The sequence below is a fragment of the Xyrauchen texanus genome, chromosome 21 (assembly GCF_025860055.1).
Source record: "Xyrauchen texanus isolate HMW12.3.18 chromosome 21, RBS_HiC_50CHRs, whole genome shotgun sequence".
Lineage (NCBI taxonomy): Eukaryota > Metazoa > Chordata > Actinopteri > Cypriniformes > Catostomidae > Xyrauchen > Xyrauchen texanus.
The window spans coordinates 22,712,693-22,729,796 of NC_068296.1; the positions used below are offsets into that span (position 1 = coordinate 22,712,693).

The 17,104-nt window shown below is 39.6% G+C and overlaps 1 protein-coding gene across 2 annotated transcripts in view; it reads right to left on the reverse strand.

Annotated features, from left to right (window-relative positions):
• The window catches only part of LOC127661865 (E3 SUMO-protein ligase PIAS1-like), a 33,301-nt gene extending 17,043 nt beyond the window's left edge, over window positions 1–16,258 (reverse strand). For both annotated transcript variants that reach the window (XM_052152798.1, XM_052152797.1), the window contains exon 1: window positions 16,229–16,258. In XM_052152798.1, the coding sequence (XP_052008758.1) occupies window positions 16,229–16,252 (24 nt within the window). In that variant the 5' untranslated portion in view covers window positions 16,253–16,258. The remainder of the gene's footprint in view (window positions 1–16,228) is intronic.
• Window positions 16,259–17,104: the final 846 nt, after the last annotated feature.

Genomic DNA, 17,104 nt, shown 5'->3' on the forward strand with positions numbered 1-17,104 from the left:
GGTCGTCCAAAATGCTGGTTGCTTTGCGGATACAGTGTTTTTTGTAAATGTCTTTGATGAAGGCAAGAGAGACCCCGATGATCTTCTCAGCTGTCCTCACTATCCTCTGCAGGGCTTTGCGGTCCGAAACGGTGCAAGTCCCAAACCAGGCAGTGATGCAGCTGCTCAGGATGCTCTCAATAGTCCCTCTATAGAATGTAGTGAGGATGGGGGGTGGGAGATGTGCTTTCCTCAGCCTTCGAAGTAGACACTGCTGGGCTTTCTTGGTGACAGAGCTTGTGTTGCGGGACCAGGTGAGGTCCTCCGCCAGGTGAACACCAAGGAATTTGGTGCTCTTGACGATCTCCACAGAGGAGCCGTCGATGTTCAGTGGAGAGTGTTGATCTTGTGCTCTCCTAAAGTTAACAACAATCTCTTTTGTTTTGTCGACATTCAGGGACAGGTTGTTGGCTCTACACCAGTCCGTTAGCTGCTGCACCTTCTCTCTGTATGCTGACTCGTTGTTCTTGCTGATGAGACCCACCACGGTCGTGTCATCAGCGAACTTGACGATGTGGTTCGAGCTGTGCATTGCTGCACAGTCGTGAATCAGCAGTGAACAGCAGTGGACTGAGCACACAGCCTTGGGGAGACCCCAGTGCTCAGTGTGGTGGAGATGCTGTTCCCGATCCGGACTGACTGAGGTCTCACAGTCAGGAAGTCCAGGATCCAGTTGCAGAGGGAGGTGTCCAGGCCCAGCAGCTTCAGCTTTCCAATCAGGTGCTGAGGAATTATTGTGCTGAATGCTGAGCTGAAATCTATGAACAGCATTCGAGTATGAGTCCTTTTTGTCTAGGTGGGTGAGGGCCAGATGGAGGGTTGTGGCAATGGCGTCGTCTGTTGAACGGTTTGGATGATACGCAAACTGCAGTGGGTCTAGTGTAGGGGGGCAGCTGGGTCTTAATGTGCCTCATGACAAGCCTCTCGAAGCAATTCATGATGCGATGGGACGGTAGTCGTTGAGGCAGGACACTGAAGAATTCTTTGGCATAGGGATGATGGTGGACCTGGTCGTTTGGAGGAGGGGTGGTCTTCCTCACCACCACGTCGTTCTGCACTTCATACCGAGCGTAGAATTCGTTCAGCGCATCTGGAAGAGAGGCATCTTTGTCACAGGCAACTGATGTTGTCCTGTAGTTGGTGATGGCCTGGATGCCCTGCCACATGCGCCACGTGTCACCGCTGTCCTGGAAGTGACAGTGGATTCTCTGGCCGTGTGCGTGCTTTGCCTCTCTGATTCCCGTGACAGTTTGGACCTAGCTGTCCCTAGGGCTGCCTTATCGCCTGCTCTGAAGGCGGAGTCTCGGGTCCTCCACAGCGTGCGCACCTCCGCAGTCATCCACGGCTTCTGGTTGGAGCGTGTGGTGATGGTCTTGGAGAAAGTGACATCATCAATGCACTTGCTGATGTAGCTGGTCACTGATGCTGTATATTCCTCCAAGTGGTTTTGTGCGTCTGACGAGCGGTCTGTATGCTGGAATTAACATAACAGAGATGTGGTTTGAATTGCCGAGGTGGGGGTGGGGCTCTGCCCGGTACACCCGAGATATTTGTGTAAACAAGATCAAGCGCATTCGCCCCTCTCGTTGCAAAGTCCACATACTGATGGAATTTAGGGAGCACTGTCTTGATTCGCATGGTTTAAATCACCGGCGACAATAAACAGTCCGTCGGGGTGAGCGTTCTGCAGTTTGCTCATAGCCCCATACAGTTCACAGAGCGCTTCCTTTGCATTAGCACTGGGAGGAATGTAAACTCCGGTTATGCAAACAGTGGTAAATTCCAGTGGTAAAAAAAAGGTCTGCATCTAACAGTCACAAGCTCCAACAGCGATGAACTGTAGCTAGAGACTAGCATAGAGTTCTTGCACCATTCCGTGTTGATGTAAACACACAAGCCACCACCGCGAGTCTTACCGCAGAGAGCTGTATTTCTGTCGGCACGAAACGAGGCGAGCCCGTCTAGCTGAATGGCGCCGTCCGGAACTCTGTCGCTGAGCCACGTCTCCGTGAAAACAAAGACGTAGCAGTCTCTAAACTCACGCTGCGTAGCCTACTTGAGTCGGATATAGTCCAATTTATTGTCCATTTAAGAACATTTGAGAGCAGGATAGATGGGAGAGCCGGCCAGCTAGGGTTTGTTTTTAGCCTAGCATGGACCCCCACCCTCTTGCCGCGCTTCCGCTTTCGACGTCCTCTCCCCCGGCCACCGGCATCAGGCGACGCGAGGACTGAAGGCCTGGTCTCCGTAGCAAGCAGAGTACGCAGGGAGGGTCATCTCAGGATGATATATATAAAATTACTCTTAGCGTGATATTGAATTTTGGTGAATTTTTTATGTATTATTTGTATCCTGTGCGTGGTGCATACTATGTGTGGTTTGATTTTAACTACATTCAATTTCAAACAATGCTCTTAAAAAGAGCTTTAGGAAATTACTAAAGGCTAAAGTGTTCTTCACAAGTTTATATTACAAAAAAACAAATTTTGCAACCTGTTTCTAGATGTAAAAAAATAAATAAATAAATAAAAAATTTAAAAAATGAAGTCACTTTTTACTTCATTCTTAAACATTATTCAACCTTATTACCATACATGTCCACTGGCATGTGGTGAGTGATGCGAATTGGGCGGTTTTAATTCATTCCAATGGGAGCCAAGCGCCACGCTCGCGAGGTGGATTATCATTGGAATTAATTGGAATTCGTCTCTCATTAACGCATAGCTTCTGGTCTGAAAAGGCCTTTAGTCTTGGACAAGAGTTTATTATAAGCCAAATACTCTAAAGGGTTGTTGGGCGATGTAATCATGCTGGCCACAAGGCATTAGTCAGTCAAAAACACAATCAGTTCATTTTGCCAAATAAAAATCATATCAAGTTTTGAAGTGAGAAATGTATTTTCTTTAGATTGTTTGAGCTTGGACATTTGTATTATGTTGGTGGAGACTGCGTATTTGTGTTGTTTTCAATTCAAACCAATAATTAAGATTGTTCTCATAAACACAAAAAGAAGTTAAAGTTTGTGACGGACTAGAGTTTGATCATGTGTGTGCAAACATTCACACCTACATGTAAAGGATCAAAGTGACTTCTCAAAGTGAGCAGAGTTGCATACTTCACCTCCCCTGGGATGTTGTTCTTGGATATTCTGAAACTATAAACTCATATGTTGGTGGTAAGCAGCATTTGGATTCTATTAAAATATATGGGCAGGCAAAGAGGTGAACCGGGTGAGACAGTGGGGGAGGGGTAATATTAATTCTGAGCCTGGGCCAGTGAGCTTTCATAATCAAAGCAGTGAAGCACAGCTCCAGGGAAAACAAGAGAACCGCAGACCAGAGAGGCTCATATTTCCTTTCCAAGTTTACTACCAAGTGCCAACTGGACTGTTCATATAAATACAGACACAAGCAATACTTATTAATTCCCCCCAAACACAAATAAAACAGACAGATGATGTGACCTTTGCTCTCATCCCATCATAGCGAGGAACGGCCTCCAATGTAAACCAAGAGAAGCGTGGAGGCCCAGAATTTTGGTGGTTTGAAAAAATCCATGAGCAGGCCCACACAGAATCTGTGCAGAATTGGAGTGACTGGGGCATTTGGGTGGGCATTTGAATAATTTTTTAGTCGAGTACTCTAACGCACAAGATACGAGTACTCAATTACTCCTAAATTAAAATACACGTTAAAATTGTTCTATTCACAAACGACATTACAAATTTGTAAAGGAAACTGAATTTGTGATATTTGAGTAGTGCTTTTAATAATCAAGTAGCTGGTCCAGAAGATTGCTTCTAGTACATGTGCCCATCCCTAGTGACCATTTCCAAGTTTTGCAAACTACTGCAAATCCCTAGTGTTTTTGGTTATTAGGCTAAATATTTTTAGCTAATTTAAGGCGGTTTTACACAGCACGCTCCCAATTCATTTTTAATGAGAGATAGGTGGCAGGTGGCAAAACGGACACGGCAGTCAAAGCGGAACCACTATCCAAGCTCGCTCACGAGAATCCTGCCGCTTTGTTGTGCACGACTGCTTGCGGTGCATAGAACTCAAGATTTAAAAATGTTTATCACTTCGAGGCTGCCGCTTGTCATTGACCAATCAGGGGGGATTTTGTTCACAACCAATCAAATGGCATGTAGATTTTATATAGTCAAAAATATCATGGAGGAGAACGTTGTACTTGCTGTGGCAGATTTTCCTGAACTTTATAACACAAAGTTAAAAGTAACACATCACATGATTATTGTTATTTAAGGTATTTTTAGAATTAATATGAATTTGCCAATAAAAAGATGATATAACAAAGTATATTTCTTTAACCACTTTTAAAAAAAAATGCAGAACTCACCTCAGACACGGAATACAATATTTACAGTAATCGCCTCAGAGAGACAGCATCTTATCGCTCGCAAGCATTGTTTGATCTGAAACAGTATGGGGCATCAGTGTGCTAGCACTGGCGTGCTTCTACCCTGAACCCACATTTAACATCATTCCACAGTCAATAGGGCTTCTATGCCCCATACTTGGGTATCTGAATCTAAAGAAATATAAAAAATATTTCATTTTAATGTAAAAATATTCCAACAAATACTGGACTTATGTCACTATGCTTCAGAACAAACAGATGATCTTTTAACATTCATTTTCAATTGATAAACGGTAAAAGACAGTAAAATTGGTAAAAGATCCCACAGACCCACTGCTTTGGCCGTCTCTGGACCCCCTGTGCAGCTTTGTAGAGACCATTTTGACTATTTAGAATGTATTATTTCTTCTATTCTTCCATCAACTTTGAGAAAAAAAAAAAAAAAAAAAGGAAGTGCAATGTGTAAATGTATATCTTGATAAATATCGATATCGAACAATATGAAAAAGATTATCGTGATAACAATTTTGGCCATATCGCACAGCCCTAGGGCTGGGCGGTATAGCTTCAGAAATTATATCTAGATATTGTTCAGAAAATGTATGATATTTGAGATATATCTTGATAATTATGTTTTTGCTCTGAAATAGCATAGGTGTTTGTTTTTTTAATTAGAGAAACCATAATTTCATCTAAACAGCCATTGTAGCCATGTAGAATTAATATTTCAAAGGCATTAAATAAAAATCTACTTGAAAATGATGAAGGCACGTTTCCCCCAGTTTTTCACTAAATGAACACAAGGAAGATTAAAATCTAATCATTTTCATTAATTTGCATGTTTATACATATATTTAACATACAATCATATATGGAAGCTATATAAAAATCTTATGTATCTTCATCTATTTTTCTTTGTGAATAAATAAGATGTGCAAAAACTGCTTCACTTATTTTTTGGAAACCAGATGAATATTGCATAGTACTAAACTATTACTCTGGAAACCAGTAAAGTTTATTATTGTAATATAATACTGAATATTATTATTATTTTCAGGATAAGATTTGTTAAAGATAAATGAAAATATTTCTGTCCTATTTCCTTCACCCTAAACTGGGGTTTTAAAATTATGTTACAGTTTACTGTGATCAATTTTAGTAAGATGTTGATGTATAGATGTGAAAAGTCTTGTCATTTATGATGGGGCAGGGCAGGTGTATTCTCTTTCTCTCATCAGCGCTGGTCAAAATGCCTGGGCTGTTAAACCATTTTAATTGGTTGAATTGCTCCATAGCGCTTTACAGATGGACTCCGTAATTCTTTGCTTGTGTCATCTTGGACTCCTAGTGGTGTGGATGCAGCATCGTTCAAAATCAATAGTTTTCAGTTACAGATGCCATTGTAGAAATTCACTATTCACAATAATTTAATCCAAGAGTGAAAGTGTACAATAACAAGATGGTTATTTACTAATAAAAAGTTAAATTACAAAATAATACAATTTTAGTAATAATTTCTCAACTTTAAAACCCTCTGGATTTGATTTCTGCAGAACATTCCATGAAGAACACGAGCAGTACGTGCGTGTGCTATGAGTATCTTGGAGTGTCATGGCGGCACGTTCAGATGTAGCAGCACAGCGCTCCTCAAGTTTTGGAAGCTATTTTGGTTTTGCTATTTTTTGTGTTTTTTGCATGTGTATTAGCAACCAAATCTGTACAGTACAATAGAGCTGAACTATTAATTGTTGCAGATCACAATCACCGCACTTTGGACAACAATAACTGGGACTTTTTTCTGCTGGAGTTCCGGCGTTCTCCCGCGAACGGAGAGCTCACCATCCCCACGCTGAGATGGCGCAGACGGCGGAGGCACAGAAAACAGAAGAGGGGCAAGAGAGTGGGGTTACAAGCTAAGCTAAAGGCTAACCCCTACAAACCGGCCAGTCAGTCTTTTTCTCGCCAAAACCCTGTCGCTTTACAACAAAATGTATGATTTATGACTGCAGAGACTTGGCTGGATCATAACACCCCGGAAGCTGCTATTGAGCTGGAGGGTCGTGTCCTCTTCAGAGCGGATAGAACTAATCATTCCGGTAAGAGCAGAGGAGGGGGACTTTGTATTTACACAAATTTACTGGTGTGTAGATGCAATAATCAAAGATAGTCACTGCTCCCCGGATATTGAGTACCTAATGTTACAGTGCAGACCTTTCTACTTGCCTAGGGACTTTACTTCGATTACTATAACAGCTGCCTACGCACCACCGCAAGCTAACGCTATGTTAGCCATGGAGATGCTACACCACACAATTAGCCAGTATCTGTCAGCACAACCAGACAGCAATGTTATAGTAGCAGGGGACTTTAATCATGCCAACATGAAGTCTGTTCTACCCAGGTTCCATAAGTATGTAAGGAAGGACCAAAGAACACGCTAAATCACGTCTACGGCAACATTCCACATGCAGGTGGTGGTGTAGTGGGCTAAAGCACATAACTGTTAATCAGAAGGTTGCTGGTACGATCCCCCGGCCACCACCATTGTGTCCTTGAGCAAGGCACTTAACTCCAGGTTGCTCCAGGGGGATTGTCCCTGTAATAAGCGCACTGTAAGTCGCTTTGTATAAAAGCGTCTACCAAATGCATAAATGTAAATGCATTTAAAGCCAGCCCTCTGCCACATCTGGGGCTCTCAGATCATCTGTCTCTGTCCCCGATTCCAGCATATGTACCACTCAGCTGTAGACAGCGACCTGTCATGAAGACAGTCAAAATATAGACTAAAGAAGCCACATCAGTCCTGCAAGACTGCTTTGAAGACACGGATTGGGGAATTTTTGCTGAAGGGACAGACCTGGAAGTGCACACATCAGCTGTCCTGTCATATATAAACTTTTGTCCTGAGAATGTGTCTGAAACAAAAGCTGTTAAAGTGTTCCCTAACCAGAAACCATGGTTCAACAGCAAGGAGAGGACCCTGCTTAGAACATGAGATTCAGCATTTAAATCGGGGGACCAGCAAGCCTATAAAGAGGCACAGAGAAGCCTGAGGAGGGGCATCAGAGAGGCCAAGTGTAGGTACAAGCAGCGCACAGAGAAACACTTTACTACTAATAACTACAGATGTATGAGGCAGGGGATAAAAGTATCTCACTGGCTACAAGGACAGCTACACAGTCACAAATTCCACAGACAGCACACTGACAGACAGTCTGAACCTTTTTTCTCTCATTTCGGCTGCCGGGACAGAGAGGCCGGCATTCATCCTGTACTACCAGGAAAGGACGATCCTATTCAGCTGCACCACATCAGGTCAGATCTACCCTGCGCAGAGTCAAAGCGAGGAAAGCAGCTGGTCCAGATGGAGTTACCATCGAAGGATCCTCAAAGTACCATTTTTAAACTCTTGTTACTGAAGTCTGAAGTTCCCACCTGCCTTAAGTCAGCTACAATTTTTCCGGTATGCTCCAACTCCCATTATCACCAAATGTTTTGAGAGACTCGTCCTTTCTCACATTAAAGCTGCCATCCCTGCTGACCTTGACCAACATCAATCTGCATATCGAGTAAACAGATCTACAGAGGATGCAGTCATCATAGCTCTCCATACAGCCCTTACACACCTGGACCAGGAAAACACCTATGTAAGAATGCTGTTTGTGGATTTCAGTTCAGCTTTTAATACAGTTATTCCCCATAAACTGAGCTACTTGGGCTTAGGCAGTTCACTGTGCACATGGACTTTCTCAGTAACAGACCCCAGAATGTCAGGGTGGTAGATCACACATCATCTACTCTCACCCTGAACACTGGCACACCACAGGGGTGTGTGCCCCCATCCTCTACTCTGCTCTACTCTGCTCTACTCTGCTCTACTCTGCTCTACTCTGCTCTACTCTGCTCTACTCCCATTTTACCCATGACTGCTCACCCATTCACTCTACTAACACCATAGTCAAATTTGCTGATGATACCACCACAGTAGGGCTGATATCGGACAACAATGAGACGGCCTATAGGGAGGAGGTTCAGCATATGATAGAATGGTGTTCTTTCAATAACCTGGACTTAAACATTACAAAACACAATACTACAGCTTGATTTTTATGCAGCGTGTCCAGAGGTATCCATCTGCAGAGCCACAGAGCAGTGTGTTTAGTGTAAAATTGGCTGTAAACTCTCAAATGAACCTTTTCACCACAAATTTCAGCTTACGAGTCGCAGGATGTTTGATATAACAAACCCTTAAGAAACAGGAAGCACTTCACAGGTCTTTCAAAATAAAAGTCCTGCTGAAATGAAAGCTTTATTTAACTGGATCCGTAAATTGAGGACATAATGACATAAAATTATTACAATAAAATATTACTACTGTATAAATGTGTTATATTCAAAGTAGTAGCAATAACACTCATAATAACAGTAATATAATATTAAATAGTTATATTATTAGTAATATCATCATCATCTGTAAGCAATATCATAATAGCTGAATACCAGTATTGAATATCAGTATGTTGTGATTCAGCCATGGCAATCTGAGGCAAACAGATTGTTTTCATTTCATTTTTTCAGTAATAGTGCAAAGCTCTGTTTTGCATCTTTATTTTGTTTCACCAAAAATAATTAATAAATTATTATATTTTAATTTGATCAAAGCTCTACAGCATGTTTTTGATTAAACACAATTTTATCATAACATTTAAATTAAACATTTAAAATGAAATCCAGAAATATTAATTTTTTTTTGCAGTTCTATTCATTAATAATTTTCTGTGAAATTTAATTAAAAAAATATGACATTTTTTATTTGTTGCCTAAGTTTCGAGTTAGTATCGATACTGAGGTACCAGGGCTGGTTTCGTACCAAAGCCAAAATTGTATTAAAGGAACCCTACAAGAAATGCAACATGATCTGTGTAAAGTCCTCCTTCTGAGTAAGCAAACAGGCACCTTCATATGATCCTAAGCAACTTGAACCCTAGAAGCATCCACAGCTATATGCTATGATCTTCCTCTGAGAAACATCACCTAAACGACAATTTACACTCTAATGTCACCTCTCAATGACACTATTAAAATCCCATGGGAAAAGTGCTCTTGGCACTTTCAAAAATGATGACAAGCCTAAATATATATGTTTCATATCTCGCTTTGATTGATACAAGGCTCGCATCAGAAAGCTGAAACATACTGCCTTCGGAGACTATGTAGAGGTATGATGAAAATCTGGTGCATTTCAAACTTTTTGGAGACCAGTCATTCAACAACTGTCTGTTCAGCCATTAACTGATTATGCAGCAAGTCAGCTGAATAAACTTTGGTAGCAGTGCAGTGTTACAGCGGTTTAAGAGCGGTTCTGTGCTCAATAGCCATGAATTCCATCTCGTGCTCTCATTATAGACCGGCAGCTGTGCTTGAAGTATGGTTCGGTTTGTGTGCGTCGCTAACGTGTGTAGAATGCGCTAAAAAGCGCTAAAGATTTACCTCATTGCACATTTTGGTAATTTCAGGTATGTTTGGCTATAAAATGTGTCTAAAGTTAATCATGGCACCAGGGTTTTGTGGGTCGATGAGGAGATAAGGATAAGGTTTGGATGGAGCACCAGAGCCTGCCAAAACTGTTGTCAACAGAAATAACACACTTTATTCATTTATTGTAATAATTTAGCAGGCGGCAATTACATCAAAGTAAAGCTTGAGACAGTTTAGCATTGCCGCCTGCTAAATTATTACAGAAATCTATTACTACTGTTTATTGTAATAATAATAATAATTAACTTTTTAATAAACCCTTAAATTGTAATAAAGCATGGGAAAAACCTGACCTAATTTTGGTCAAAAATAATAATTTACTTGTATGTATTGTAGTTTTAACACCTTGTTCAACATGAGAGCATTATTTAATATTTTTTTATTTAAGAAAAGCTGTGGCAACAGTATTTTTTTGTTTAGTTTCTTTTCGTACAAATTCTGCAGCCCTGCAATAAAAATAAATAAATAAACCTTCAAAGGGTAGAATAATCGTGATTAATAATTGTGATTAAAATTAAGCAAAATAATTGTGATTATTGTTTAACCATTATCATTCAGCCCTACTGTGGGAGGTGCTTTTATAACTATCATATCTATAATAAACATCATGAAATCTAATTTACATATGGAAAGTGTTGTGTACCTATTACTACAAGTTCTTTGCAACAAGATGCATTTTCTTTATTTAAGTCAATGGGTGTGTACAGTACAGTATTTTAAATTAGATAACCAGATTTTTTCCAAAAAACTATAGCATTCCCGGACACATTGGCCGGAACCAGCATGATTTTTCCTGATTGTATCTACCAGGAATTTATTAGATTGTGAAAAGTGTATTTTCTATGTGACAGGTGGTTGGAGGGGAGGGGTTAAAAAATTGTGACTTCCGCAGAAGAAACATATTTTCAGAAGTGTAGCAAGTTATTACATTTTGATTAAAGATAAGGCAAACTATTTCATATTTGGAATAACATGCACCAAAAAAATCGTTCACAATAAGACTAGGAACGTGCGTTTATAAAGTAAAGAGGGTCCATTTTATTTTTAATGTTGACTCAAAAAGAAAAAATGCAGAAAGAAGGACAAAAGCAAGCACTGTTATGGTCTGATTTTAATGCAAAGACTCTCGAGTTAAATATTCACTGCTAATGAGAACTTACATCTACTTAAAATTTTGCACTTCCTGCCCACGACAGGGTCTAAATATTCTACTATGCACAGCAAAGGAGTACTTAACACCACCATTTATGCAACTTTGTGGTTACTGATTTGGTTTATTTAGTTTCAATGAGCATGATTATCATAAGCTTTGTTTCACTTGTGATACAGAGACAGTCTAAACATTGAGTAAGCGCCTCTCTAAAAGGATGTCATCTGGTATTTGGGTAAAGCAAACTTTCTACCTGACCTTTAAAGGTACCTGAAATTAACGTTCTGATATTGATATGATGTTCTGATAGTATACTGTATATAGCCTGTATTGTTGACACTGGCTGTAACAAGTGGCTGTAATTTGCCTTTTGGTAGCAAATGTTTATTTCTCTTTTTCCTCTGCAGCACATTTGTAGTCTGACACAATTGTGGCTTGCTGTTAAGCACTTTAAATGGCAGAAAAACTAAACAGGAAATGATCCTTCCTCTATTGCCTATACTTCTAAAATGCACTTCTTACTCTGTATAATTTTAATAAAATTTAGCTATATTCAAGATACCATAACAGCAGGTTTAACCAAGAAAGATTACTCTTTGGATTGTCAGCAATACAGGTGATAGAATACTAACAATAATCTTATTGCCCTGTTTTGCTCTTCAATTTTCTTTCTCATATTTGATATCACAATACACATGGTAATGCCCAAATAAAGCATTCAAAGAGAATAAAGAAAAAAAAAAAGCACACTTATGGGCTATGCACAGGCCTATTCTTGCTGTTTAGCTAAATTATATTTACTCCTTTAAAGGAATATTCAATACATGTTGAGTCCAATCAACATCATTTGTTGCATAATGTTAATTAATTAATTTAACACTATTATTAATGATAAACACTATCATATAACTATATTTTGAGCGGCCCTCTCCGTGTGAGTTTGGGGTGTGGCTACTTGCAGCTGTTCAGCTGGGAGAATATGATCTATGACCTATGACATACGTGTCCTGTACAGAAGAAAATAAATTCAGCTTCGCCTACAGATGTTAGAGCTAAAATTCAAAGACTTGCTAAAAGACACCGAGAAAGAGAATGGAGTAAAACCAGGGTGAACATTGGCATCGCGTTTCAAAGAAATTTTGGGGTTCGATGGAGACGCCAAACTTGCCGAGTTGCTTTTCAAAAGGTAAGCTACACTCAAGGTATTGCCACATAAGATAGCTCATTACAGTTGAGCTCCAGATAAATTAGCAAAATACTGGGAAAGTATATTTTTACAAATGGTTGACCGAAATATATGCAATGCCGTTAAATCTGCAGTTATTCAGAATTGTTTCCATTATCGCCACTGCCCGAAAGATTTTCCCCTTTGGCCGTTTTATTTCTTCAGGGTGCCGAGAATCGCCTGTTTACATGTGAAGTGACTGAGACATGTAAACAACCAGTCATGGTTCATTTTGTTGTTCATTTTTGTTGTCCCTCCATTGCTCGCCGGTTTAGATGACGTCCATTTGGTCAAACCAGTTCTACTTTTCCTTGATGGTTCTGTAGACTCTTTTAAGTGTTTTTAAATTTTCCCTACACTGTTGGTAGGTCCGGTGGTAGCCGTGTGCGGCCAACAGCATTTTCCGTGTGTCGGAAATCCAGTGACGCTGGTAGTGACGATTCTCCCTGACAATCAGTGATTTGCAGGATTTTGACGTCACATTTAGTATCCGCTCGGCTCGCTTGGAACCTCGACTGAGGTGGTACTAAAAAAAGTATCAGGTACCAGGTACTATCCACAGTGGAAAACCCCCAAAAAGCGAGCAGAGTCGAGTTGAACTGTGCAGTGGAAAAGCCCCATAAATGTCCAACACAGTGTCATTTAAACGGTCCACATATCAGAGCCGAAGCAGATGTGTTTGAGCTCATAATGTTAAAGTGCTTGCCTGTTTCATTCTCTCACTCTCTCCTCAACAGTTCCCTGTAAGATTTAACTATCTTGTCTAATGGCCATTTTCAATACAACTAATATCATATACCAACTGAATATAAGTGCATATCTCATTTAAACAGAAGCAATAACCAACCTCACACAACTACATCAGATCCAGCATCCTGTGGAACACTCATAAATCTTCTTCTGAAGCACATATTCTAACAGTCTCCTAAACAGTTCCAATGAAAGCGCAGCTCCTATCTACTTGAGTGGAGAAATACCAAAATCTCAATAACGGTTGGTCAAGATTACGATCAAAGAATATATTTCAAATCAGCAGTAAAATCTGACAACACAGGTATCATAAATGGTGCTGCTTTACCTCAGGTTACACTAAAAAACCCATGTCGGTCGACCACTAATTTTTACACTTACTAACTAGTAACTACCAAAAGAACCATCCTACCTCATGTGCTGGATCCTTTACACATTGAGTTGCCATTCAATCTGGCAATATTATCGGATGGCCCGATTCCTCTGCCACACTTAGTGTCCGGTGAGTATTTGTTATAGTGGTCTTGTTTATTATGACATTAAACTTTTTTCACCTTTCATTTAGTATGGCCTATTTGTTCATAGGGAATATATCGTGTTATATCGCAATATGTAAATATCCATGTGCGCAGCCTGGGCTTATCTATAAGTGAGTAGTGCTTCATGGGAGTAAGAATTGAAGAAAAATGGACAGGGTATTTCCAGCTATGAACATTTTTCTGTGGCTGCCCAAGCAAATTTAATCAATCAATCAGACTTTATTTGTATAGCACTTTTCATGCAAACAGAATGTGCTTTACACATAAAAATACCAATTCCCCACCATTGACACACAAAGCATTAAACAATATTATAAATAAAATTTTATAAATGAAGAGACTCAATAAAAACAGGGAGTAAGGAACTGGAAGATAAAATTCTATTAAAAGGCAGACTAAAAAGGAAGGTCTTAAAATTACCTTCATGACGTGTTTGGTGCTTTATAAGTGCTAAATGTTCTTCTCATCTGACACGCAAATGTTTTACATGACTGTGGAAAGTACTTTCTCTGGAGTTCCAAAGAGCGCAGGACTGTGCGCGAATCCAGCAGACATTCCGCTATTTGTACTCCAGAGACAGGAGAGCTCTGAGCGTGATCACTCAAGCTACTTAATAATTTTTGACATAAGAAAACCCGAAATGGGGAATGAAATCAACACAAGAATGGGATGACTCCCAAACAGTTTCCAGAATGTGGAAACACCGGAATCTACAAAACGGTTGGTCAGGAGTATGATCAAAGAAAATATTTCAGATTATCCAAAAAATCTGAGCTACACTGGAATCGCGCTTCTTTTCATCAGCTTACTCTAAAAAACAAACTTCTCCTGGCTTGTAAAGCTAATACACACAAGTTAATTCACAGGCAATATCTGTCTCTAAAAGGTGATTAGCTCTTTTACTTGTAAGGAGGGACTTCGTTTCTACATCCATTGACTGCTGGGCGTTCTGATTTCTCCCATTAATTTTAATAGCCCGTTACTTACTTTTTAGAAGTATAGCCACGTAAACAATATGCATGTTAACGTGATTTTAGTGCAGTAAATTTGCTCAAGTACAAACCAAGTATTAGCCATATCTAAATTCTAATAAGTATGTTGCCATTCCATTGTAACACTGTAAAACAACTTGACAGCTCAAATAATACACAGGTTTTAAAAGAAGAATTTATATGTTTTTATAATTAGGCCTATATGTTTAAAATTTCTGCCTTTAAACTCTCCAAAAATTGGCCTCAATCACTTCCATTGTAAGTGCCTCCATTTTTAATTTATTTATTTACTTATTTATTTTTGTGTGTGGTAATCAACAATATGCCACAAATATGGTTGATTGAGCTTAACTTGTATTGGTCCCGGAATATTCCTTTAAAATAAAAAACTAAACTAACATAATCTATAATCTGTTTAAATTACAGAATCGAAGAGAGTATCCTACAATAATACCTGCAGATGCATAGCAACACAATAGTATAACATCAAAATCACATGAAGCCTAGATAAACAAATCCTGCTAAAGACACCAGATACCTTAGTGAGATTCTTCGCAAAAAGTTAACTAAAGCCAGTTTATTATCACTAACAATCTTTGTTGTGGTTTCAAACAAGAATACATAGGTGTGGTATTGGAACATACACACATCGTTCAGTATTTTGGCTCCAAAATACAAAACAACAGAAATCATAAGGTATCTTTAGGTCTTGTCTCAACGCAGGATAAACAAACTCACTATCAAGCATCACATCTTCAAACCTCAAGCAGCACATCTTTCCCAAGACATCACCCATGTAAACAGCTCAGCTAAACACATTACTCACAGAAACGAACATGTGTTTATCTAAACACATTATAACTAACGGTTAAAGTAATCGGTTTCAGTTAATACTGGGATTGTCTTATCATTTCAGATGCTCGATGGCAGACTAATGACCAGACATCTTATCAACAAACTGCAAGCACCTTGAAATTGAAATAATCTTTGTTTAAATCACAGAAAAACTACAAGATGGTTGTGTGTAAAACGTAGTGGTATGCATTCACAGACAGGATTTTTGAGCATCATACACTCGACTCGAATGTTCAGTTCGCGACTATGATGTCAAAATACTTTAGTTAGTAAAACATAATGAGTGGGCAACACTCTAGGCTATGAGACACACCACTGAACTGTTTTCATAACTGTAATAGGATAACTATAGTCCTTACTGTCAAAGCACTGAATCTCTAGCCTGTTAGCAGCCTACGCACCACCCACATAATGCCTCACCACTAAGACTGAATGCTCAGAAGGTCTAGGATACATTTAAAAACCCCATTTATATGTTACGAGGGGAATGAACGGGATTAATATCTCAGCTCAACTAGCGGAGTGACAATTTCCCACGAGCAGACAGCTGTGCGAGCTAGCTGGCAGCTAGCTGGCTCAATCACAACAATAACACTGTTCCTCAAATCGGACTCAATACTGTTAATAAGGTGCTTTTGAATCAAATACGGCACGTCGTCCCGTCTAAAGGCAATCACGGGACCGTGCCGGACGGCTAGCACTACCGAAAAGAGCTTGTATATAGGCTGTATTTAAAAGTAATTTGCGGACAACACTTTACCTTCAATTCCGCACTCTCCGCCATCTTGTTTCTCTGGCGCAGGCGTGATCTGTGTCTTGGCACGTGACCAGGACGTGCGTTCAAACGTTCAAATTCGTCCACACACTAGTTTAAAACTAACGAGCGGAAAACCTGATTACACACACACACACACACACACACACACACACACACACACTTGTTGTGTTTTCATGTTTTATGAGGGCTCTCCATAGACATAATGTTTTTTATACTCTTGTTGGTTTTACTATATTTGTGAGGACATCTCATAGACTTTCATGTATTTCATCTCTCTCTCTCTCTCTCTCTCTCTCTCTCTCAATTTCAATTTTAAAGTAGCCTACTTTCTTGGCATGATTGTGTTTACATACAATATTGCCAAAGCATTAATACACAAAACAGATAATGACAAGACAAATCATAATAATAAAATAGTAACAAATAACAATAAAAATATAATTCAAATAAGGTGCCAGGTAATGAATCAAATAAATAAAAGAAATATAACAACAAAGCCATGTTTTCAGATTGACTGTCAGGGCCCAGTTCTGACAGTAGTTCTCCAGCAGGTCCAGGTGCTGCTGTAGTCCTTGTGAAATGGCTGACAGCAGCACCAGATCATCTGCATAGAGAAGAAATTTAACTTCAGAATATTAGAGTAAGACCGGGTGTTGCAGATTGTTCCAGTAGCACTGCAAACTCATTAATGTAAATGCTGAAAAGAGTTGCAAACTGCAGCCCTGTCTCACTCTATACCCTTAACTGAAGAATTCTGTTCTTTTATTGCCAATTTTAACTGCGCACCTGTTGTCCGAATACATAGATTTGATAGTGTCATACATTTTACCCCCAATGCCGGATTGTAGAATTTTATAA